The following is a 25,483-nucleotide window of genomic DNA, read 5'->3' on the forward strand; positions in this document are numbered from 1 at the left end:
TCAAATGTCTTTTGGATGGAAATAACAGGAAAGAGCTGACATCTTCTCAACTACTCCAGGTGACAAAGTGCTGTGTGTACTTCTAACTTTGTTTTCAGTATTTTTAGAACTAAAAATGAAACTACAATATGAGAATTAGTATTTGTTTTCTTTCTTTGTTTGCCCATCTTCCCTTCCTCCCTTCTCCTAGAGTGCTTCCAGAGAAAGCTTTTATTGTGCAACTCCCCTGAATTTTGGAGAGGCAAATGGCCTCCTCTTATATTTGTAGCTCTACTAATCTTTTCTTGCTTCTCTCATCATTTCCCCCACTTTCTTAGATGGAATGCCTTCTTGCACAATGCCCTTTGACTGATAGCACTAGGAACTGTCTATCCAGAAGCATAGCACTATCTCTCTCTCTCTCTTGTTTTCTCTTTTCCCCTTTTAGCAAAAAAAAGTTTGAAAGGAAATGAATGAATGGGAGAAAAACATGTGTGGATAAATACTGTGTGATCCATGAGACCAAATTTGTCCCCAGGTCTACCAAAATTTCCATCCATGCCACAGGACTTCATGCAGTTCACCTTTTGGCTTCTGAGAGGGATCTGGAAATAGGTCATTCTGTTTGAAACCTTGGGGAAATAGAAGTGATCACAATACACATTATTTAATTAGTTGTTGTTGTTGTCATTGTAATGTGCCTTCAGGTTGACTCTGGGGTGGAACAGGCAGGCCAAATAAACAATTTCCAACTGCTTTGAAGGCAGGATTTTTAGAGTGGAAACATGGGTGGAAACTGGACCAAAGCCATGCTCTGGGGCTAAAAATCAGAGCAAACAGAAGCCACGTCCGGTGGCCATATTCTTCAGAGCATCTTGGCTTTTCCCAAGCCTACTCTCCTAAACTGGGTTGCTGCCCTCAGATGTGGTGGAGGACCCTCTTCCATTGCCAGTATAAAGTAAGGTTCAATTGCCAATCCCCTTAGCTACCCTGCATGAAATGGAGAGATATGCTATCTTGCCCTTTCCCTTGGACAGCAAAATGTCTGGCAAGTCCTGGAAATTGAAGAGTTAATCCATGAAACACACGAAGTGTGATTTCACTTTGTTCGTCTGATTTGATTTGGATAGCCTTGTCATTAGAGTTGAGGTGTCAAGTATTCAGAAGTTTAAAACAACAATTTCTCACAATTAAAAGAGCCAGCCCTCAGGGTAAAAGGAAAATGGTTGACTTGGAGTTTAGAGGGACTGGATGTGCCTGGAATTTTGTAATGGAGCTTTGGTTAATTTACAGGCAAAGGCTTTATCGGGGACCATGTGGCAATTAGTTCGAAAAGGAAAAGAGATTGCAGTTTAATTAATATTCTAATCCCAACGTTCTCAGTCTTCCTGCCAAGTCAGCAAGGCTGCATGTTCTGTTTGCAATCCTTGTGATTCAGTGCGACTGACATTCGTCAGTAACCTCCAAAAAAGTAACACACTTGTAAATTTAGCACCAAAAAAAATTAGCAAATGTCAATATGTTGCAGAAAAGTTTCAATCAGGGCTGTCACATAACCCTTTTTCTGCCAACAAACACAAAGGGACCTTTCACGCAACATAATTTACTCAGCCTTTGGTAGCAGAAAGTATTCATTAGAGAGTCACCCATCGGGTGGGGCATTGATTGAGAATCAACCTGTGTGTGTCATTCCTTTTCCTTTTCAAAAAAATAACACAAAGTAACATCTCTTGCAGGTAAATAGTATTGCCAAGAAGTGGTTTGTATCCCACCTGCCCATCTGCGTACTTCAGCCATGAGGCCTTTGCTGTTGCCTGCCTATGTAGTGCTGTTGACCATCTTTCGATGCCACACCATCAGCTTTCCAGAAGATGACGACCCCATTAATGTTGTTGACTACCACTGTGAGTAACCAACGGAACTAAATGTGAAGCTTAATTGCCTTTTGTTTTGTTGTTGTCGAGCAAAAGTGAATGTTCTCTCCACAAGTTGCCAAGTTGATTTACTTACTCGCCTTTTGGCATCAAATAGGTATCATTATTAATTTTTAATTTTTTTAATGGGCTTTTTTAAAAGCAAATAAAGAAAAGCAATTAAAAAAACTTCAATAAGTTCTGATTGTTGTTTATTTTTTAAGTGTGTTTGCTGATGTGGACCATCTTTTATTCATTTATATTCAAGGCATTATGCAAGGAATTTAGTTTAAACCTTCCCCTCCTCATATATACAGCTAATCAATGCCACCTATTGATTCTTTAGCTCTGTAATCCTGAGTGATGGTGTAACCCTTTTTTACTTGCAGATTCAAGGCAGTATCCAGTATTTAGAGGACGTCCTTCAGGCAATGAATCTCAACACAGGCTGGACTTTCAACTGATGTTGAAAATTCGAGACACACTTTATATTGCTGGCAGGTAATTTTCCTGCAAACAGTTGATTAAATTAAAATTCTATTCTCCCTCCCCTTGGTTTTGCATTTAATCTGTGTACTTTGCTTAAAAATAATCCATAGAAATGGGATCAGGAAATAGAATTGGAAGGGAGGAATTAGCATAGCAGGGATGCCGTATCTAATGCAAGAGGCATACTGGATTACAGCAAATTGCCATCTCATCTGGCATTCTGTTCCAACACTAGACTGGCACTTGCCTCCATAAATCCCTCAACGACAGCCCAAAGGTAGTCTATTGTATGGGACACTAGCTTTTACATTAAGGCAAAGAGGTGGCCAGTGCAAGTGGTTGTTACTAGTGCTATGAGTACTCATTCATTCTGTCCACACACACCTTGCTGCAGATGACATTGGTGCACTACATAGGAAGGTTATGGCGCAGGTGTACTGTATGGTATGGTGCAGATATATTATTTAAATGGGGGCAATGGTGAGATTTGAGCCCCCTCAGAGATATTTGTGGTCTTCCCCTCAATTTTCAGTTTGTTTGCTTTTTAAGTCTCTAGTTGTTTAATTTATAAAAACACATGCAGGCAGTATTCTACTTAAGTCTCTTGATCAATCCTTCCAGGATTCTGGATAATGGGTACAAAGCCATAACTGACAAGTCCAAATACCATACAATTTACTGTCACTATTTCAAGTTTAATTCAGCCAAGACAACTACAGTATAATACATTTAAAATAAAGTAGACGATGGCCCTGTATAGATGGACCCTTTGCAGCGCGTCCATGACATGTTAGGGTTGCCTTCGGGCGGCGCATGCACATGCCCCGCAACCCTAGCATGTCATCAGCGCACCACAGTTGCGCAGCACCATACAAACAGGGTGCACAATTATTACGTCACAGCTGTGCCACCTACAAACGGCGCTGCGCAGCTGCGACGTAACAGAGCTGTCTGTGGCGCTTTACGATGCCACAAAAAGGAGCCGCTTTTTGCAGCTCCTTCTTTGCTGTGCAGCTGCACAATGCCGTTTGTAGGTGGCAGCGCTCCTGTGCAGCAGAGAGGCGCCGAGGAGGCGCCTCTTTTTGGCGGTCCGCACCCCACCTGTGTTGAGCCATGCCCTGCCAATGTCCTGGCTATTTTATTTAATTTTACTTTTGGGGCACAATTTCTAGTATTTCTCAGCCAGCATGTTTGGAGAATTCCACTGCAACAAAATGCTGCATCTGTTCTGCTGATCAGGACCAGTTCAGAGAGCATGTGACTCCATTGGTGCAATAACTTCACTGGCTGACTGGCTTTTGGGGGCATAATCTCCTAAACCTGCCTAAAACCTTTGGGAGAGTCCCTTCTCTCAGCCCCATCACCATCAGAGGTACAGATGGTGGGGATATAAGAGAGGATTTATTTATTGGCCACTCCTAGATCCCAAATCCTTTTACCAAGTGAGGTAGCTATTATTGTTCTAAATTGTTATAACTCTTCTCATCCCTGAAGAAGGGCAGGAAATATATTTTTGATTCTCCCCACATGAGAAGTATGAAATAATAATAATAATAATAATAATAATAATAATAATAATAATAATAATGCATTATTTATATAGTGCTGTAGATTTACACAGCACTGTACATACAAACAGTAAAATAGATAAAAGTAAACTTGCCCATGGCATACAATCTAATTATAATGTCTCACCCATTCCAATCGGGAGCAGTAACTTCATTTGAAATGTTAACATTCTGGATGTTTTTATTGCTTTATTACTTCAGTACTAAGTTGAGCAGTTAAACAGCAGGAGTGCAATTGAGTCTGTCTCTTACATAGGTCTAGCTTGCTTTGGTGCTTTTTGTGGCCATGTGGGATCATAATAAATAAAGGCAGACTCGTAACAGAAAATATTGCAGTTTAACACAGGGACCTTGGTATAGTTTATGAGGAGGATACAGTAAGGACATGTTGGAATCAGTTTTCCAATTCAGCTCCTTACATATTGCAAGTCAACCAAAATAGTCTGTTGAAGAAGTAAGTACTCTGTCTAACTCAGGAAACACATATGCACTGTGGTGTGATACTAGTGTTTATAGCCAGGTCCCTGAAGAGACTATAAATACTCATGCAGTATTGATCCATTATCTGTCAAAGGTTGGAAACCTCTCCTTTTTTGGATTACAGCTCCCATAACAGGTGTGTGTGTCTGTGGGGGGTGTTGTGGGAGTTGTAATGCAAACCTTTTCCAAGCTGTAATCCTTTTTTTTTTCTCTCTCCCTCTTCTGTGCGTACTGTAATACCCAATTTACTTGGTTCAGCTAACACACATGTCCTAGTATTCCCTCTAATCAATCTGTTTGGAAGGAAACCATTGTTATCTTCATGAATCCATTTTCACTCTTTCCACCATTATTGTTATACATATTTAGCAGTCCACATTTAAGGAATATTGGCCAGCAGTTCTTAACATTCAATTGGTCTCTTTCTTCTTTTGGGATTCATGGACAAATGCAAATGATATTTGCATTTCCCCATGAATTTGGTCTTATTTTTTGCCATATGCGGCTTTCAGCTTACACTGAAGCCACACCTGGGAGGAAACAATGGCATGCACCATGTGCACTAGCCCCCATTGTTTTTAATGGGACTTGAGCATATGGGTTTTTTCCCTTATGCAGGTGGGGGGGGGGGGTCTGGAATGGATCTCCTGTATAAGGGAAGGGCCCACTGTATTTTGTTTATAGTTTTATATGGTGGTAATAATAATCTGTCTTCAAAAATGTTGTAATGTAGTGTAGTGAATCCATCTGGTCCAGGGGGTTTCTCAATTTTTGTCTTTTTAATGGTTTCCGCTATTTCCATCAATGAAAATGGGCTGTTTAATTCTCTTCTCTGAGCTTCTGTAATCTGTGGGGTCTCTTTGCTTTCCAAATAATTCTTCATTTTCTTTGTTCTATAGTTTTAATTGTGTTTTACTGTATCAGTGCTATTTGTGTTAAACTGCAATATTCTATTTTCACACTGTATCATGTTATTAATAACCATCTTGAATGTGGTTTTAGGCAAAAAGGCAGAATATGAATGTAATCGAGCGGATAGTAAAGTAAATAACTTAATTTAATAAGACAAGATATAAGTGAGCTATGCATGCAACTCCTTCACAGTTCTCTTCACAATGTCTTTCACAGCAGCTAGGAGTGTTAACTATGGGTTGTTATTTTATCTGTGATAACATCATCAGAACAACCAAAGATGTGAAGCCAAATTCAAATAATTTTGTATGTTTGTGTGTGTGGTTTGGCTTCTTCTGAAGTTGTTAGCCATATTGTCTTGGTTGAGAGGTAACAGGAAACTGTATTTAATGGGAAATGTCCCCCTTTATTTGCCAGTGTGAAGGCGATCTGTCCATGACCAAAACACCTCTTGCACAAAGAAATGATTATTAAAACACTGTAAATGAGAGTTCTTAATGTCTCTTATTTCTCTTATAGGGATCAAGTATACACTGTAAATCTGAATGAAGTTTCAAAGGGAGAAGTTGTTCCAAGCAAGGTAATATTGCAATTTGAGGTTTGTTTTATTTTTATTTATTTTTTAAAGAGAGATTAGCATTCCTCATTAAGTATCCAATATTCTTATCTTTTTAATTTGTTGGAACAGAAATTAACATGGCGGTCAAAGCAACAGGATAGAGAGAACTGTGCCATGAAGGGAAAACACAAGGTAGGTTTATTCTTTTTTTCAGCAGCAAAAATATTTTAGACATTCTTATTTTTAAAATATTGACCAACATCTTACATAGCAGTCTGTGTTTCATAACTCTACAAATCTGTATCTGCGTTGCAGAAACACATTGAAACTCTCTTAATGAATTGTGAAAACTCATTAACTGAACACTAGCAAGAGTGCTGTCATGTGCACTGAGCACACCCATTGTGCTTTGGCTCTTTTTAGCTCATGTCCAGATACACTTTGGGAAGCACCTCAATGCTTGTGGATTGGACCGTGGTGCATCAATCACTCCACTGGCTGCCATTGTGCAACAGATGTCCATACAGTGTTACATTACAACAGCGCCTTGGTGAATATACATGTGGCAAAACAACACAATGCAGTTTTGTACACATCTAAGGCCATTTATGAAGATGTAAATCACAAACAAAATGTCAGACTTTGCCCATAAAATTAATTTAGAATAGAGAAATAACTACTTAATGAGGCAAGAATTTGTATTTTGGTGGGACAGGTATAGGAAAATTGGGTTAATGAACTTATTTAGAGGGGTTTTATTTCAACTGTACTAGAATGATAAGTAACAGGACTGTCTTCATCATTTAGTATTGTTTCTTATTTAGTTGTTGATAGTCTGTTATGTCAATTTTAAAAAGTCTTATAATTTAAATTACATAAGTCAACCATACTTGTGAGGAATGACAATGTCATATTAGTCAGGATCTGAGGAGTCATATGAGGCAGGATATCTGCTAGAGATATCCACATGTATGTCTTTTACGCATAGAAGTCATTTGGGGGGCACTGTGGCATTCTCTTTCTCACTGTGCAGCACCCAAGCAATGTCCTTTCTTTCAGGTCCCACAGCCTCCCAATACAGCCATTCCATGCTTCATGGCAAGCAGGCAGGATCAGAGAAATGTCTGGCTATCTCCCCATAGCCCAATGCACAATAATGACATCAACACAGATCCACAAGGATCACCCAGGGGCCTCAGTACTGCTGTCATCATCTCATATCTGCCTGTGGGACGGTAGCCAGATGTTTCTCCAATCCTGTCTGTTTCCACAAAGCATGGAATGACCATGTGGAGTGCTTCTACAGCAAACCGGATGGTACATGGCTTAGTGTAGTGTAGGTCCACATGCAAATATTTAATAATAATAACAGTAATAATAATAATAATTTGTATTCCGCTTTTTCACAAAGGAATCAAAGCAGATTCCAACAGTATAATTAAAATATCAAACAATTAAAAATTACAATTTTAAAACCCTCAAACCCCAACCCTCCCCCTAATCATAAAAACAGTGATCAACCCATAAAAAGAGATTAAACATCCAAATTTAAAACTGTCCAATAGGAGTACACTAAAATTTCAGGCAGATTTTAGCGCAAGAAATGAGGGGGGGATGGTATCAATCAATTTTGATATCGGGACAATAAGAGGTATCATTAGAGGGGGGAGGCAATTCTAATGGCTCTAACCTAGTCTAGAAAGGCGTGCCGGAAGAGATCTGTCTAAATAGCCTTTTTAAAGGCTTCCAAGGTGGTAATATGGCGGATCTCATCTGGCAGGTCATTCCAGAGCCATTAACTTTATGCTGACAGGATGTTGGACTGAAGCCATAGTAAATTTTTCTGCATTTCTCTGAACCTTTTAGTCAATCTTGTTCTGAAATGCCCTGACTCCCAGTTTTGGGAGAAAGTTGGAACATAAATCAAATGCATAAATGGATGATTGAATTAATGAATGAATAAAATTTCTCTTTCATTTTGTTTCAGGATGAATGCCATAATTTTATTAAAGTCTTTGTCCCCAGGAATGATGAGATGGTGTTTGTATGTGGAACTAACGCGTTTAATCCCATGTGCCGCTACTACAGGGTAAGGACCAGTTGCCCAATGAAAAACCAGAAATCCTTGTGCATCAACAGCCTTCTGAATATGTTGCCAACACTGATGGGAGGCAAGAGACATATCCTCATCTACACAAGAAATATTATCATTTTTTTAATCTTGCTTTTCCTCCCATTAGATGGAGATTACATTGTTTTCTCTCTACCACCACCACCACCTTTTAACTTAAAACGTGAGTGGTATAAAGACACCCAATTAACTTCACGACTAAGTAGAGATTTGAACCTGGATCTCCCAGGTCCTAATCCAACATTCTAACCAGTACATTGCACTTGATAGTTTTTTGATATAACAAGGGTCCTACTGAGATGTCTGGAGATGATAACAAGCAAGTAGTGCCTTCTAGAACCATCAGTTGTTTCTTGTGATGAAGTGGTTATTCATGACTGTGTCTGGGTCAAGGTCCTTAATTGTAGAATCATGGAATCATAGAGTTGGAAGAGACCACAAGAGCCATCCAGTACAATCCCCTGCCATGCAGGAAATATTACCTTCCACTGGGGCTTTCAGTTCTGTTGAATCAGACCAAAATCCCATGTCACTTAGTGGTCAACCAGATATATCCACGAAGCCTCAAACAGGACAAGAGAGAATGACAACCTCCAGCTCTTGTTTCCCAGTTGCCTAGAGCCATCACAACTTGTAAACGCATACAGTTGTAAGCACTAGCTGCGTTTGCATGAGTTATTTGGAAAATTTGTTCAAATCTGACAAACTGAATGATGATATTTGCAAAGCAACATGGTGCCCCCATCCACCCACATCCACATTAGGCTGGCCTACAGAGCTCCAAATGACACCAGCAAGCAATTTATTTTTCTTCTCCAGTTGAATACCTTGGAGTATGATGGCGAAGAAATTAGTGGCTTGGCGAGATGCCCATTTGATGCGAGACAAACCAACGTGGCACTCTTTGCTGGTAAAAACTTGTTCTGTAATTAATCTTGATGATATATGAAATGGGAAGTGTAGCCAGGAAGATGTTCATGAAGGTTTCAGGGAACTATGACATCACAGAAACCTGATTGCACCTTTTTAAATAATTATATTGAGGTGCCACTCCATGCCACTAAATGTTGATGGACTTCAATTTCTGTCAGCCCCAACCATATTGCCAGAGATCAGCCATGATGGGGGTTGTAGTCTAACATCTAGAGGGGTGCCAGTCCCAACCCATTTTATATGTTACTGTATTTTTAAAAAGTAACCCTCATTTAGAATCTTCAGCCTGTTATTTTTGAAGTTGATTAACATGATCATAATTGTGAAACAGTTACATTAAATTAATTGAGCACTGTAAGGGAAAGAAACAAGGGCCAGACTTCTATATCATCTATTATAATGAGGTATACTAAAGTAAGAGGTATGGACTTCCTTCTCTCCATGCAACCTGTTGTAAAGTAGGTTCCCGTGAGAATTACAATCACGGCAGTAGTATCACAATTGTGACTTCAGTAGCCATCATGGATATGGAACAGTTAGCTACTATAACCTTTGATAACTGTTTCATATTCAGGATAGCTACTTAGTCACGATTTTGTCATTAATGCCCTGATCATAGCTCCCTCTTGAACCTGTTTTTATGAGGCACCAGCTGCTTGAGGAGAAGAAGATCCATTTGCTGGCATTTGGAGCATAACACTTCTGTCAGGTTTGGTGTGCTTTGTCTAGTTTCAGTCATTGGTATAAATCCAACTGTAGCTGTTGTAGAATATGACTTCACAGTTCTGTATGTGTTTTGTCTAAATTTTACCATATAGTTGTGCTTGCTGTTGGGGAAAAGGAGAAAGCTTCTGTTAATCTGCCCATTGAGAAGCATACCTATTCCTCATTTGCACACCTACCCCCAAACTGACATTATGTTGTTCAAGCACATGCTCTTTATACCCATGAAACCTTATTTTTTGACTGATACAATTTCAGAGAATGATGAAGGAACAGCATTCTTTGGTCCCATAGACCAGTGACTACATAACACACTAATCCAAAGAATATAAAAATTGGCCATCCGGTAATGGAGAAATGATTGGGGTGTGGGAGATGTAACAAAGTAGCAATGATCAGAGGTTACTCTGCCATAATATTAAATCTTAATATCTGTTGTTCACTATTGTTCCACAGATGGCAAACTGTATTCTGCAACAGTTGCAGATTTCCTGGCAAGTGATGCTGTTATTTACCGAAGCATGGGGGACGGGTCAGCATTAAGAACAATAAAATATGATTCCAAATGGATAAAAGGTACTATATGAAAATACTAATACTAATAACTGTTTTGTTTAAATGGATATGGAAAGTTCCCTTTCCAATTACCCCATCATTTTGAATTCTTGTTTCATTTCCCAATAACATTCTTTATGCTAATAAGATTTTCGAAGTATTTACATCTTTAGTCCCTTGTTTTCCATATTTGATGCTCGTGGCATGTTTTCTGAGATTAATTAAAATTGGAAATATGCTTAATTCTTATAGCAGAAAAGGTTTAATTTTACAGTGATGATGGTCATGTCTGCATGGGCCAAATACCATGTTCCCACATCTTTTTTAGCTGCCGCATTGCACTGTTGACTCATGTTCAACTTGTGGTCTACTTGGACTCCTAGATCTCTTTCGCATGTAGTTTCGTTCAGCCACATGTTCACCATCCTATATCTGTGCATTTCATTTTTCTGCCCTAAATGTAGTACCTTACATTTCTCCGTGTTGAAATACATTTTGTTAGCTATGGCCCATCTTTCTAGTCTATTCAGGTCATTCTGAATTTTGATCCTGTCTAAGGTATTAGCTACTCTCCTAATTGGGTGTCATCTGCAATCAGGAGGTGCAGATGCTTCAAGAACTATTCACTGCTATAGTTTTAGGTGTTGGCACAGTGATTTCCACATCCTTCTCTTGCCATAGGAGTGGGTGATAGTTGAGATGTAATAATGCAACATTTTGTTTATCCTCTGTAAAGAAAATACTTCAGGTCATCTTCTATTGCTTGCATCTTTCAGAACCTCACTTTCTTCATGCCATTGAGTACGGGAACTTTGTTTATTTCTTCTTTCGAGAGATTGCTGTGGAACATAATAATTTAGGAAAGGTAAGAGAAAATACTGTTATTAGTTATGATCAGCTGCAAAGTTTCAGGATGATTTGTAGAAGACTAAAAAATAGGTTGCTATGAAGTGGCATACCTCCCTTACTTTCTCGAAGCACCAACTTTAAAAATGTCAATCACATGGGCTTTTTCATAGTTTTGATTGCTGGAAAAGGTTGTGGAAACTGCCCTTTTATCAGTCTCACTTGGTGTCAAGAGCAGAAATTCACCTGCAGAGAGGTTCAGCCTTAGATCCAAATGGTACCACACTACACAAACACATATGCTCAAATGAGCATTGAGCACATTTGCTGGGAAGTTTCACCTTCAGCATGTTCAACAAGTGACTCCCTTGAGCTACCCCAGATGGGTGAAATGTGTCAGGAGATTGCAGTATCTGTTGTTGTAACTCTCAAGGTTTTGTAAATACCCAAACAAAAGTTCTCTTGTTTCAAACTATTTTCTGAGAATTCCTAGTGCAGCTTCAAACAATTGCTACAAACAGCCTCCAAAAATAATAGACTGATGGGGACATGGAAGCAACACCAATTGGCAAAACCCAAGGAGCAATATTTTGAAAACCCATAGTTCCTTGGAGTAATCTGTAAGAGACTGGAGAGAAACATTGGGAGACTGCTGTGTAGATCAGATCTCTGTCTATAAGAGCTGCTTCTCACAGATTTTTAAATCAGGTTGGCATTCTCTTCCCCTACAGGCTGTGTATTCCCGTGTGGCCCGCATATGCAAAAATGACATGGGTGGCTCCCAGAGAGTGCTGGAGAAGCACTGGACGTCATTTCTGAAAGCCCGTCTCAACTGTTCTGTTCCAGGGGATTCCTTTTTCTACTTTGATGTGCTTCAGTCTATCACTGACATCATAGAAATCAATGGCATCCCTACTGTCATCGGTGTCTTCACTACCCAACTGAACAGGTGAGAGATGAGTGGCCTCAGCATCAAAAAGAAGTTTCTCCAGTTCACCATCGATGCTTAGTCTGGCTCCGCTCTGTCACTTGGCCTTTTGCGACTTCTTCTCTGTGTCTTGTACAGCATCCCCGGTTCAGCAGTGTGTGCCTTTAGCATGGAGGACATTGAGAAAGTTTTCAAAGGAAGATTCAAAGAACAAAAAACTCCAGACTCCGTTTGGACAGCTGTACCTGAAGATAAAGTACCAAGGCCAAGGTATATACAAAAAGAAAAGATATGTAATCAAAAGTTTCGCCTGTATAACTACTTTGGAATCACTTCAACGATATATACAATACATTATGTTGTATATGTTTATTTATTTATATAAAGTATTTCTGTATTGCTTCCCAGTCTGCAAGGGCTCCTGAGATGACGAACACATAAAAACCAATGAAAACAATACAGAGATAAAAATATTTTTGAAACATATTAAAATACTATTTTAAAACTCCTAGAATACAGTTTTAAAAGAATTAAAACAACAGTTTCAAACACTGAATGCTGTGTGGAACGGTGCAGTTTTAGTTGTCTGGTAGAAGCTTAAAAGAGATGGAACCAGTTTAACTTTCTTAGCGAGTTCCACAGTCAAGGCGCTGCTGCAGAGAGAGCACTGTCATGTATACCCGCCAACCTAAACTTCATGAGATGTTGGGATATATGCAAAAGACCAGCCCACATAGAGCTTCTTACAGTAGTCTAATAGGAGGTACCCAAGGCATGAACCACTGTGGCCAGATCTGCCATCCCCAAGTAAGGGCACCAGCTAAAGCCGGGCAAATGCATTCGTGGCTACTGCAGTGACCTGGCTTTCTCAGGGCAGTGCTGGGTCCAAGAGCACTCCCAAGCAATGAATCTGATGTGAAGTCAAATGAATCTGATCTTTCAGAGGGAGTGCAGCCCCATCCAGAACAGGCTGCAGTCTCAATCCGAGGTTGATTTTCCTACTTACTAGCAGCACTTCTTTCTTGTCTGAATAAAGCCTCAATCTGTTCATGAACATTTGGTCCTTTGCTGCATCTAGACATTAATCCAGCCTCTTGGCAGCAGTTGTATAGAGGAGATAGAGCTGGGTATCATCAGCATATTGATGACACACTGATGATACCCATCCTCAAAGCTCCATATGACTTCTCACAGTAGCTTCATGGAGATGTTGAAAAGTATGGAGGACAGTACTGACCACTGTAGAACCCCTAGTCAAGAAAGAAATGTTTTGAATATATTATTCTATTCATATAATCCCACTTGTTTTTGGTTTGGACATCTCTGGTGCTTTTTCTGATAAGGATGAAGAGGAGCCCTTGGTGAGCACCCTTTGGGTTCAGTCTGTCAAACAACTGCACATTCACATAACAGTAGCATTGTGTAGTCCACATATTACTAGCTTTTTTGCAAGAGTATCATGGGAGGTCTTGTCAAAGTCCTTACTGAAATCAAGGTTTGCTACATCCAGTACCAAGTGTATAAATGCTATACAAAGAGAGAGCGAGACAGACAGAGAGAGAGAGAGAGATAAGATTAGTCTGGCATGACTTGTTTATAGGCCATGAACAGGATGCCAGCCATAGTACATATAGAATAATAGTCTCAAATACTTGCAAATGACCCTTAAAACATTTTAGAAGTAATACATAAATGCTACTTGATACACTTAAAAATTAGTATCTGTTGGTGCTTATATTGCAAAAATTGGGTTGTTGTGTGATTAACTTCTGAAACATACAGCTTACTGGTAATATTGTTGCTTGAAGCATGTTCAGAGTGCTACTAAAATGATTAAAATTCTGGAAACCATGCCCTATAAGGAGCGACTTAGGGAGCTGAGTGTGTTTAGCCTGGAGAAGAGGAGGTTGAGAGGTAATATGATAGCCTTGTTTGAATAATTGAAGGAATGTCATGTTGAAGATAGGGCAAGCTTGTTTTATGCTGCTTCATAGCAATAGCAAGTACATTTCTATACAGCTTATCAGTGCGCTCAAGCACTCCCTAAGCAGTTTCCAAAGTGTAAGCTAATGGCCCCAACAATCTGGGTACTCATTTTAGCTACCTTGGAAGAATGCAAGCCTGAGTCGAGCTTGAGCCCTTTTGCTGGTATTGAACTCACAACCTTATGGTTTGTGAGTGGGTGGCTGCAGTACAGGCATTTAACCACTGCGCCACCAGGGACTAGGGGGATTATCACATGGGACGCTTATCATTGGTAAAAGGTCAGTAAAACATTCCTGAAAATCTCCTAAGATATAGCCTTGCCTCGGGTATTTTGGGCAGGAACAGTGAGGATTGCTACATGGCATTATGGCATTATTATTGCACTTAGCATTTTTACATGGCACATCCTATGAGAAACCAGCTGTACCTTTAGGCAGCCACCTCAGCCAACATACACACACTGTATCTGTCAGTGTATGTTGGCTGAGGTGGCTGCCTAAAGGTACAGCTGGTTCTCAATAGGATGTGCCATGTAAAAATGCTAAGTGCAATAATAATGCCATAATGCCATGTAGCAAATCCTCACTTGTTCCTGCCCCAAAATCACCTAAGGTAGCTATCACCACAATTGAAGAAAGATAGTTTGTCTTATGGGCTATTGTAGATAGAGTTGTGTAGGCACTATCTTGTCAGGGAGCAAAAGAGCCTAGCCCTAGAGATCATATACCAAATGTCTGAGATAAATGACCTGGAATTTTTGAACAAATTGCACAGCCATCAGTTACAGCTAAGTGCGTATTTTTAGTACCTGATCTGAAACTCTTCATCATCCCCCAAATAGACACATTTCGTTCTAACTGATTCTAAGGTCATAACTTTAGAATGACCCTTTGAAAGTCAATTTAACCACATTTATTTTAGAGCAAAGTGGAACTTGAGTGCATGCCTGTATTTTTGATGTAGCTATATTTTATCACAGCATTTGGGTGGACATGTTCTGCTTTCCCAAGATTATCGCACTACACTCTTATAATGCTGCTATAGTTTAGAGAGGGGCATTTTGAATTCTCAGCCAGAAAGCTCTTAGGCCTCACTGAACTACAAGCCTCAGAATGAAACAGGAGGCAGTCAGAGCAGGAAAAGTGGAATAGCAGCACTTATAAGAAGGTAGTGGGGTAATGTGGCCAGAGACATCTTGTTGTCTGGTTGAAAACAGAAGAATGTCAGTGTCAAAGTTCTATATGCAGTATTAGCTGTTGTATCTGAATTTATCTTAATAGTGTTTACAGGTCAAAATGATCACCCGAACAGAGTCCATCTTGTATTCTGCTTGATTTAGAATCTATTGTTGATATACCTTTAAAAAGCTGCTTGAACCATTGAGTTCTTTCTGCACTGTTTAGCAATACACTTAGTCATCCTAACTAAATATCTTTGAATTAATATTAAGTAGCTGAGTATCTGCTGGATAAGGTTGCATTTAATCTTTATCTCATGGTACACAGCCAATTAAAAAACAAATGGATAAAGATTTAGCAAGTAGTATGTTAGTGCCACTGAATGAATAATTTCTGTATTTAGGAAGGGATTATCATACGGAGGCTTACCATTCTTAAATCACCAGCAAAACACTGCAGAAGTGTGAAGGTGTGATAGTTGGTCGTGCTTTGAAGCATCACTGAAGCGTCCCCTCCTCTCCCATCTGCAAAGCGTTCGTGGAGCAGCCATTTCTTCATAACAGAAGTTCCCTCTATTGAAGAAATGGCTGCTCTTTGAATGCTTTGACAACGGGAGAGGAGAGGGGATGCTTCAGTGATGCTTCAGAAGCACAGCCGGCTATCACACCTTCATACCTCTGGAAGATTATGTCAGTGATTTAACCACAGTAAGCTTCAGGTGTGATCATCCACTTAGGCAATGAATTAAGCCATCTAAGTCCAGCTAGCTTGGTTTCCCCTATTTTGCTGACCTGGTTCTGTTAAGGTATTTTGAACTCTAGCTGCCATCAGTCCAAGTAAGTATGGACAATAGTAAAAGATGATGGGTATTATACTTCAAGACGTCCCCAGGCTGGGGAAACGTGATTTATCCTAGAGGCAGCTCTTGAAGAATTGGGGCAGGGGCCTTTTCCAGCACTAGATAGAGCTATTGGAGACTGAACCTAAGACTTTCTGTGGGCAAAGTACCATATATACTTGACTATAAGTTGACCTCATGTCTAAGCTGAGGGCAAGTTTTAGGGCCAAAATTATGGACCCATGGATAAGTCGAGGCATGTAACAAAGGATCAAAAGGATGAAGCAAAGGAAAACAATGCCAAAGAACTTACAGAATTTCAGCAGACATAACTCAAGGCTGGATGGATAAGAAAACAGTCAGTGCTTTCAGGACAGATAACTCTTGCCTTTCACCAGGGGATAGTTTCTATTTTTTAATAAGAGTTAGAGTATAATATTTACATTGACCCCTGGATAAGTCGACTAAGGTTTTTTGGGTCAATTTTTTGTCTTAAATTTCTAGACTTATACATGAGTATATACAGTATATGTTGTATCCCCCTATGTTTGGCCCTTATCTTAAGATGACTGCTTTGGGCCAACAATGAAGTCTTCATTAGGCTGAAACAATAATTGGGAATTGGAAATGTTGAGATTTGACCTCAGGATCTTATGCCTGCAAAACATGTGGTCTATCTGTGAGATAGCCTTCACTCTGTTTTTATTGGAGGTTTTGCATTGATAATGTCAGTATAGAGGCAGTATAACAAATCACAGTTTGGGCATACATACCATGATTTTATAATGCATTTGCCATGTCCTTGGGCTAAACCAAAAGGGGTTTTCCTTTGGACCTTGAATGTATTTCAAGAGAGGTGAGAATGGCTCCCATTTTGTTCTCCTTCCACCAGCATCTGTACACCTTCATATTCTGTCAGGCTTTTGACTGTGATGGGCTTTTATGGTGTATTTAGCTGTACTGCTTTTTAAAATGGTATGCTGCCTTGAGACCCAATTTTGAGAGAAAAGTAGGTAATAAATAAATATAAAAGTAGTAGCAGTAGGAGGAGGAGTTGTGTATAAAAAGGTGTGGTATTTGGCAGTTTTTAATATTGTCTTTCAGTGAATGCTAATTAGTTTAAATTATATAGATTTTGTGTATATGTGTACTGTGCTTGGCTCATGTTTTATGTGATTTTTAATCTGTACTAGTTTCAATAATTTGTGAACCACCTTGAGTTATATTATCGGGGGAAAAGTGGGATATAAATGAATAAGGCTGCTATCTTCATCACCACCACCATCATTTCCCCTTTCCCTTGTCCATTTTGCCTTGTTCTTTCAGAGTTTTTGCCCTTTGCTTTAAAATCAAAACAAAACAAAACAAAAACAGGAAAAATGTTGCTTTCATTCCAGACCTGGCTGCTGTGCCAAACATGGCCTAGCAGAGGCTTACAAAACCTCCATTGATTTCCCAGATGAAACCCTCTCTTTCATCAAATCCCATCCTTTGATGGATTCTGCTGTTCCATCCGTCATTGAGGAGCCTTGGTTCACAAAGACAAGGGTCAGGTAAGGAGGAGACATGAAGCCTGGCTGTGACACCTGAGGCCTGGCTGACACATGCCTGAAAATGAGTATGATCCCAGGTACAATGGGCAAGCAGTTTGCGGGGTTTTCCATGAGATCACAGAGAACATAACTGAAGCTGTGTTTTTGCCATTGTGTGGCCCGGTACAGACTGTGGTTTGCAGCAGCCTGGGACCAAAATTAGGACTTGGGAGTGCGGAGTATCCACATGCTCCTGAGCCCTAGTGTGCAATGGCGGTGCCATCATGGCACCACCCCCATCCACATGGGGACCACAATGATGACTCAAGCGCGGTGCAGCATCCGCACATCACAGTGCCGTGCTTGCATCATTGACACATGACTGCACCAATGGTTCACTCATGGCGGGTTCTTTTTGGTGCGGAGAGATGCCACATGGTTTGGTTGCTGCAACGTTTCTCAGCAGCAAAAATGAGCACCTCCAGTCTGCCAAGCCCCTATATCTCCTAAAAGAGATGAAGTACTGATTGATAGATTGATTGATTGATTGATTGATTGATTATATCATCCTATCAATGTATATCAGGCTTGGGAACATGTGGTCCTTCAAATGTTGCTCTACTTCATTTCCCATGATGCTTCACCACTCGCCAGGATAGCTAGTGGTGATGGATGATGGGAAATACAGTGTAACAACATCAAGAGGCCCACATGTTCCCCAGAAAGAGGACCACATTGTCCACCTCAATGTAGACAGGGCTTTACAAAGAGCGGGTATGACAGGTCCCTGCTCTAAGGGGCTCAGAATCTTTTTTTTAACCTCCCCTCCCCAAACAACAGAAGAGGGATATGGAGATATGAGTAAGCAAGGAAAATATATGCAATTATTCCTGACCTCCGAAGGTATTTCACTCTCACATTGTTGTCTCTCCAGACAGCAGCTCTTATGGTTGTTGCTCAAATGTGTGCTCACTTATTCATTTTTGACTTTGTGAAAAGTGCTTTGGTTGCTAGTAATACACATAAGGATGAGGTGATAGTATTAAAATAAGGCAGCTTCTCTTATCAATGCACCCTTGCCCACTTCCCTCAAATGGGCCAAAGCAGTGATGTTTCCGTACTGAGTACCTAAGTGAAAGAGACATCTTAATGGGTGTTTCCTAGGAGAAAGCTCTCTGCTCTTTTTGACCATCTCACCCACACTAATAAAATGGTACAGAATGACAAGGTGGGACTGGCAGATACGTAGAGCAACTGTTACATACGATCTCTTGCTCTTGATAGGTATCGGTTGACTGCAGTTGCTGTAGACCGCTCAGCTGGCCCATATCAGAACTACACAGTCATCTTTGTTGGCTCTGAAGCTGGAATGGTGCTTAAAATTTTGGCAAAGACCAAACCTTTTTCTTTGAACAACAGTGTATTACTGGAAGAGATTGAGGCCTACAATCATGCAAAGTAGGTATTTTATGGAAACAGGTCCAGACACTTAACAGTGCTTGTCTCATTTGAGTCATTTCTGCTCTTTAAGAATTCTCTCCTCTCATCTCACCTCCACTTTGTTGGGTGTTTCCTGGTGTTTGTAGGCATTTATGCTTGAGCAATCTGCAAATATGTTTGTTCGTACCTTAGGTAGGCAGTATGTCTTGACTCCCCTGTATGTTTGCCTGCATGCACATGCCCCACTAAGTCATTGACACTGTTATGACTCCATGGGTATTTTAGCTGCTATTGCTTCTCCTACTTGTCTTTCTCTTTCCCGTCTCTAGCCATAAATAAATGGGTATGTTGTACCAAGAAAATAATTAATTAATGATCAAGCTAATGAGTGCTAATGAAATAGTGAACAACTTTAGTCAGGCCTTTAGCACTCATATCTTAAAACCATCATTATCTACTAGCCTGGATCATGCAAGTTTGTCTCTGGTGAGGTTTGCATAAATGGTCTTTATATGTTATTAATTTGTTATCTTTATATCCTACCTTTCCTCCAATGAACTGGAAGAATGTGGCTTTCCTCCCTATTTTATCTTCACAACAAAAATAATCCTGCCAGGTGGGATAACCTAAGAGATCATGAGTAGGCTAAGATTACCCTGTAAATTTCATACCTTTGTAGAAACTACAGTCCACCCTCCATATCCATGGACTTGCCATCTGCGGATTCCAGCTGACGACAAGCCTGTTGGGGGGCAGGGGAGGAGAAGGGGAGGAATGGGGGGAGAGGAGAAGGAAAAGAAGCTGAGGACAAAGGGGGAAAGTGAGAAAAAGAAAGAGAAACTGGGACATTTTAAAGGCAGGTGAAAAGTGGGACATCAGAGGATTATGTGGGACTGTATATCAAACTGAGACAATTGGAGGGTATGTGGATAGCTGTTTTGGCCATACAGCAAAATACAACAAAATCCAAAGTATGCATCATGATCATCATCAAACTTACCAAAGGGCACAAAATACATTATGCTAACTTTCAAATTTGACATACCCTGCTTGGGGGTCTGCAGATTGCATATGGGGAAGTCAGGTGGGGAGGGGAATTGATGATCTGCTGGATGATGCTGGACTCTTCCATCAGCCCCATCCCCAACATGACTAATGCCCAGGGGAAATGGGGTTAATAACCAACAACCTCTGGAGAGCCACAGATTCCTCACCCCTCTCTTAACACATTATTTTAAAGAATGTTTACTCTGGTTCAGATTCAATGTAAAATCAGAAATGTGAAGAATCTCTTTGGATTAAAAGAGACCCAACAAGATAATTATTTCAAAATTCCTTCTGCCGAACAGGTGTAATGGAGATGATGAAGAGGACAAGAAAGTCATTTCCCTGCAGCTGGACAAAGAACACCATGCTTTGTTTGTTGCCTTCCCCAGCTGTGTTATTAGAATTCCCCTAAGTCGTTGTGAGCGTCATGGGTCATGCAAAAAGTAAGCCCTCTCCTTCCAAATATGACTGTGCAAATAAGTGCTAGACTTTAGGTTAAAAAGGTCAATTTCTTCACTACTTGTCTTGCTGCAGGACTTGTATTGCCTCCCGGGATCCATACTGTGGCTGGTTGAATCATGGCACCTGTGGAAGAGTAAAATCTAGCATGCTGTAAGTAGCTGTTCAAATTATTATACACCATCAAGTGTTGCAGATTTAAATCTGTTTTACATGCAAACCTGAGCAGGTGTGCTTGGGAGAGGTCATCAGTTCAAATGTATACATCAGCTTGGGCACGATCACCCAATTACCAACTAGTTTCAATGCAGAATTTAAATTACTTTTAAAGTCAAGTCATCTTGGATGTGTGTAAACGTATGTGTATTTAGCATCCTACCTATCCCCAGTGCAAGAAATAATCTAGTTTACATTATGTATTAAAATAAATTAAAAGTAGCAAACAAAAAGACATATAAAAAAGCTAATGTATTAAAGCCAAGCACTGAAATAAGACAATTTTAAAGCATTTTAAAAAGATACAACAAAAAAGAAATGCAGCGTTCCCCACTAAGATCCCATACTGAGAAGCCAAAATAAAGCTGCTTTGTGTCACATTAAAGGTATGCTGTTTAAATAATGCATTTAAAGACTGGAGTGTGGCTTTGGTGTGGCTTCCGGACTCTTAGGACGCATGCATCATTTAAACAGCATACCTTCAAATGTGACCCAAAGCAGCTTTATTTTGGCCTCTCTGTATGAGGCCTAAAAGACCCTTCTGTAGCAAACCATTACCAGAGATCCATCTGAATATAATGGTTTTTGCTAAGGACCAAATATCTGTTTTCAAGAATCAAACAATGTGATTTGGTTGCCCATCTGAATGGAGGAAGCAGGGGGGAAGCTAGCCTACTTTCGCTTGGGATGGAATTCTATAACTGGCATGCTGCCAAAGTGAAAGCTTTGTGCTCTCATGTACTCACCCCTGTAGCCTTTTGGGTTTGTGGAATACATAACTAAGCCTTGGATGATGATCTTCTCTTTTGCGTAGGCTTATGTTTGTGGTCATCTTTCAGATATCCTGATCCCAAGCTATTTAGGACTTTGTCAGTTGAAACCAGCACTTTGAGTTGACTTCCAAAGCTAAGTGGAAACCAATTCAGTTGGTTGAAAGCTGGTGATACATGTTCTCTAAAACACACAATTGACAACAGTCTGGCAGCTGCATTTTGCACTAACTGTAGCTTCTGAACATGTTCCCAGTGCAGCCCTGCCTAGAGCACATGACAGAAGTCTGATTGGGAGATAACAAAAGCATAAGTGAATAGGTAATTTGCGGAAGAGTAATGCAGTGGTTCTCAAAGTTTGCTTCACCAGCTATTTTGAATTTCAACTTCCAGAGTTCCTGACAGTTGGCTAGCTGGCTGGGGCTTTTGGGAGTTGAAGTCCAAAACATCTGGAGGACCAACATTTTGAAAATGTTCTAGTGAAACATTCTCCTGAATGGGAGAAGACAGTGACTGTTAGCATCACTTACTGTATCTGTGCCTTATGTATTGCAGTAGAATGGGCAGCAGCCATTCAGTGTAACTTACTCAAAGTTGTGTACATCATTATAAAGAAGGCCATTCGCAAAATAGTTGAGTTACACCACAGAGAAAATATATGTACATGATTTTTATTCCATTGTCCACCTCCCCATACAAATTTTAAACAAGCAGAATTTACATGAGTTTGCTTTGCTTCTTCTTTTTTTCTGTTTGTATTTCTTTATATGACTTGATAATCACCATTGGATTTCCCAACTAATGCTGTTAATTGCAGGTTGTCTTTATTTGTTTCATACAACCATAGTGTTGGAGGATATGAGCAAGATGTGGAATATGGCAACACTGCCCAACTAGGGGATTGCCATGGTAAGTTCTGCTTCCAGAAGCCATCTTGAGAATGTGGCATGGTTTTGTTTGTGGGAAGAACACCCTAGTGTGGATGTCACATTAATGGCACTGAGCACCCCATCCCCTTTTCTGGTTAAAGTGATTGGTATAAACCTAAGCTGCTTGATCTTGGGTGGTGGAGCCCTTTGGCCATTTTTTTTCTCCCAGTTGTCATGACTATTTGTGATGGTTGACAACCAAGTTATTAAACCAATATTTTCTTTCCCTTTTCTTTGTTTTTCCCCCCCGTTTGGGTAACCAATTGTATTTTATTTTTCTGATTTTCACTTGCCCAAACTTTGAAAATCTTTTGCTTTTTCCCTTTCAGTTACTTTTTACTGATTACGTGTTCCTTTAATTCTTTTAGAAATTTTGCCTTCTACAACTACACCAGATTACAAAATATTTGGCGATCCAACATCTGGTTAGTTTTTTCCAATCATTTTTTCTCCCCGATTTAATGAAGCTTTTCTTTCCTTCAGTTCAACATTTTCAGAATCCCTGTCTTACTTTCTTTTTTTCTTTTTTTTTTTTTTTTCTTTTCTTCCTTTTTTCCTTTGGTGCAATTGGCAAGTTCTCATGTTTTTTGCTTTCTGCATTTATTCATATTCCCACTGATGGTCAAGATACAGCTGGGACTTTCTCACTCACTTGGCACTTTCCACCTGTTGTAGCTGCATGCCTAACAGGTCATGATTAATTGAGAAACATCTTTTGTTAGCAGAAGAACCTGATCAACACAGATGACATTCTCCTTGCATGAAGGTCCCACTAAGCCTCAATTCTGTTTTCCTTTCCTCACCTCCCAGTCATGCATTCATGAATGCTACCCATCTTCCTGCCATTTATTATTAGATGGATGCCTGAGCCTAGTCATTTCCCTTCCTTTCTTCGTCTTCTGTCTCTTTCAATTATCTATAAAGCAAATACACATTTTTCCCCTGAAATGTGTATTTCTAAAGTGTTGGAAATGTGTCAGTTTCTTCAGAGTTTGGAAATGCATCTGGCTAATAAAGTGCATTTAGCATCATAAACACTAGATGTTGTATATGTGATTCTTCTAGAAAAAACAAATCAAAGAGCTGATGGGTGGTATACTGCTTTTTATAGCTGTTGGTAAGAGTGTAAGCTCAGTCCTCCTCTTTCACATCCCCATTGGGATCACAGAACTCTTCTTCATGGTTCCTTTCAGGTAAAACTGTAACCTAAGGCTAGTAGAATAAAAAACTCTGCCAAATTGGTCCACTCAAGACGTGTTGGACTATAGCATTCATCACCCCCTCCACAACCAGTGTTATCATTGGCTATGGACATGATACAGAAAATTAAACATCACCAGATTAGGGAAGGCTGTCCTAACCATTCTCCAATTTACCAGTTACCTCACAAAAGCACAATATGATTTTCATGTTTGATTTTTTTTTTCTTATTACTTACACATGAACCCCCCCCCCCCCCCCCCCGTCTCCCAGACTTATTATTCTGTTCCTCATCCCTTAGCTCTTTGAGAGATTAAATTATAGCATGGCTTCCCAAGATGTGCCTGGTTTAGACACTGATATACTGTATGTACTCATGTACAAGTCGACCTCATGTATAAGTCAAGAGGAGGTTTCAGGGTCAAAATCCTGGATTTGATATGACTTATGGATAAGTTGAGGGTAAAACATAGGGGGCTATAAGAAAGGATGGAAAGGGGGAAATACCATGTCCATCCTTCCTTCTTCTCTGGACCTCTCTCAACCAATTCCCAGGTCCTTGAGGAGAGGTTTTAACATTGGAGAAAGGAAGCAAATGGATTTAAATGGAGAGTTGTTTCCATAGGAAGCCATGTCTTGCAAAATGGACTGGAGACAAAAGCAAGTGGATTTAAATGGAGAGGTTTTTTTATAGGAAGCCAGGTATTGCAAAATGGACCAGAGAAAGAAGCAAGTGGATTTAAATGGAGAGGTTTTTCCATAGGAAGTCAGGGTTTGCAAAACGGACTAAAGAAAGAAGCAAGCAATTTTAAATGGAGAGATTTTTCCATAGGAAGCAAAGGCTTGCAAAACAGACTGGAGGGGAAGGAATTGGTGTTCAATGGAGATTGGAGCATCAGGCTTGCTTGCTTTAGGGCCTTTCTAAGCACTACTGATGTATTGAACCTTATATAAATCTACCCAAATTTTAGGGTCAATTTTGGGGCATAAATTTCTCAACTTATGGTCGAGTATATACAGTATATAACTTCAGTTCCAAAAACCAGTGAGCTTTGATTTTGAGGTCATAATAGAAACGTAAAAGTCTTGATTGTAAAGGCTGCAGTTAAATGCAGTACCTAAAGAACTAGAGAATCTCAGTACATGAATGGTTAACACAATTCTTTTCCTGGGTCAGACACGCAAGTTCCACCTAGTCTAGCAAAAACTATGGTGCCTAAGGAATAATAAAAATAAGAACGACCCTCATCGAAAATACTGTTATCTGAAAATTTTGGCACACACAGGACCAGGGGCTAGAAGCTTCTCTGTCATTTTTCTAGCAGCAGGTGGCAAACTTCTTATTCACCTGAACAATCTTGCCTTTTTGTGAAAAGAAAAGAAAAGAAAGCTTTTAAAATGTGGAGCTATTAACCAATCTCTTTCTTCTTCTTCTTCTTCTTCTTCTTCTTCTTCTTCTTCTTCTAAAGCTAGAGGGATTTTGGACTGCATTGTACTTGTTTGTTATATTTAAATATTGTTGGCGTCATATACACATGTAAGTTGGGTTGTGCATGTGTATATCACTTTGGACAGTGCTCAAGGGTCTAAGGAATTGTCCCTTGTAAACTCATTAAAAATCTCCTGCAAATCAGATGTTAAGCTGTATGGAGAACTGCTATGGCTGTTTAATGGTCAGAGGAAGGAAAGGGAGGGAAGTGACCAAACAGCAAGGACTGTAGCTTTTCCCAGCTGCAGTTCTCCAGCCAGAGAAATAATTATTAGTCCAATCTACATCACCTACTTAGTTGTGTATATATAATGGGATGTCAATATCCACAGGGGACACACACAATCTGTACCTGTAGATACCAAAATCTGTGAATGCTCAAG

The 25,483-nt window shown here is 39.9% G+C and overlaps 1 protein-coding gene across 12 annotated transcripts in view; it reads left to right on the forward strand.

Moving 5' to 3' along the window:
• SEMA6D (semaphorin 6D) overlaps positions 1-25,483 on the forward strand; it is a 343,265-nt gene that overhangs the window by 304,219 nt on the left and 13,563 nt on the right. For 5 of the 12 annotated variants that reach the window (XM_042473533.1, XM_042473541.1, XM_042473536.1 and 2 more), the window contains 16 exons: positions 1,716-1,883; positions 2,282-2,393; positions 5,861-5,921; positions 6,030-6,092; positions 7,888-7,989; positions 8,851-8,941; positions 10,144-10,263; positions 11,019-11,107; positions 11,820-12,037; positions 12,155-12,286; positions 17,416-17,571; positions 18,835-19,008; positions 20,340-20,480; positions 20,572-20,649; positions 22,300-22,391; positions 22,780-22,836. In XM_042473533.1, coding sequence (XP_042329467.1) covers positions 1,775-1,883; positions 2,282-2,393; positions 5,861-5,921; positions 6,030-6,092; positions 7,888-7,989; positions 8,851-8,941; positions 10,144-10,263; positions 11,019-11,107; positions 11,820-12,037; positions 12,155-12,286; positions 17,416-17,571; positions 18,835-19,008; positions 20,340-20,480; positions 20,572-20,649; positions 22,300-22,391; positions 22,780-22,836 — 1,795 coding nt within the window. In that variant the 5' untranslated portion in view covers positions 1,716-1,774. Of the gene's footprint in view, positions 1-1,715; positions 1,884-2,281; positions 2,394-5,860; positions 5,922-6,029; positions 6,093-7,887; positions 7,990-8,850; positions 8,942-10,143; positions 10,264-11,018; positions 11,108-11,819; positions 12,038-12,154; positions 12,287-17,415; positions 17,572-18,834; positions 19,009-20,339; positions 20,481-20,571; positions 20,650-22,299; positions 22,392-22,779; positions 22,837-25,483 lie in introns of those variants that run through there. The other 7 variants (XM_042473538.1, XM_042473542.1, XM_042473539.1 and 4 more) reach the window with 4 other exon arrangements.

The sequence above is a fragment of the Sceloporus undulatus genome, chromosome 6 (genome assembly GCF_019175285.1).
Source record: "Sceloporus undulatus isolate JIND9_A2432 ecotype Alabama chromosome 6, SceUnd_v1.1, whole genome shotgun sequence".
Lineage (NCBI taxonomy): Eukaryota > Metazoa > Chordata > Lepidosauria > Squamata > Phrynosomatidae > Sceloporus > Sceloporus undulatus.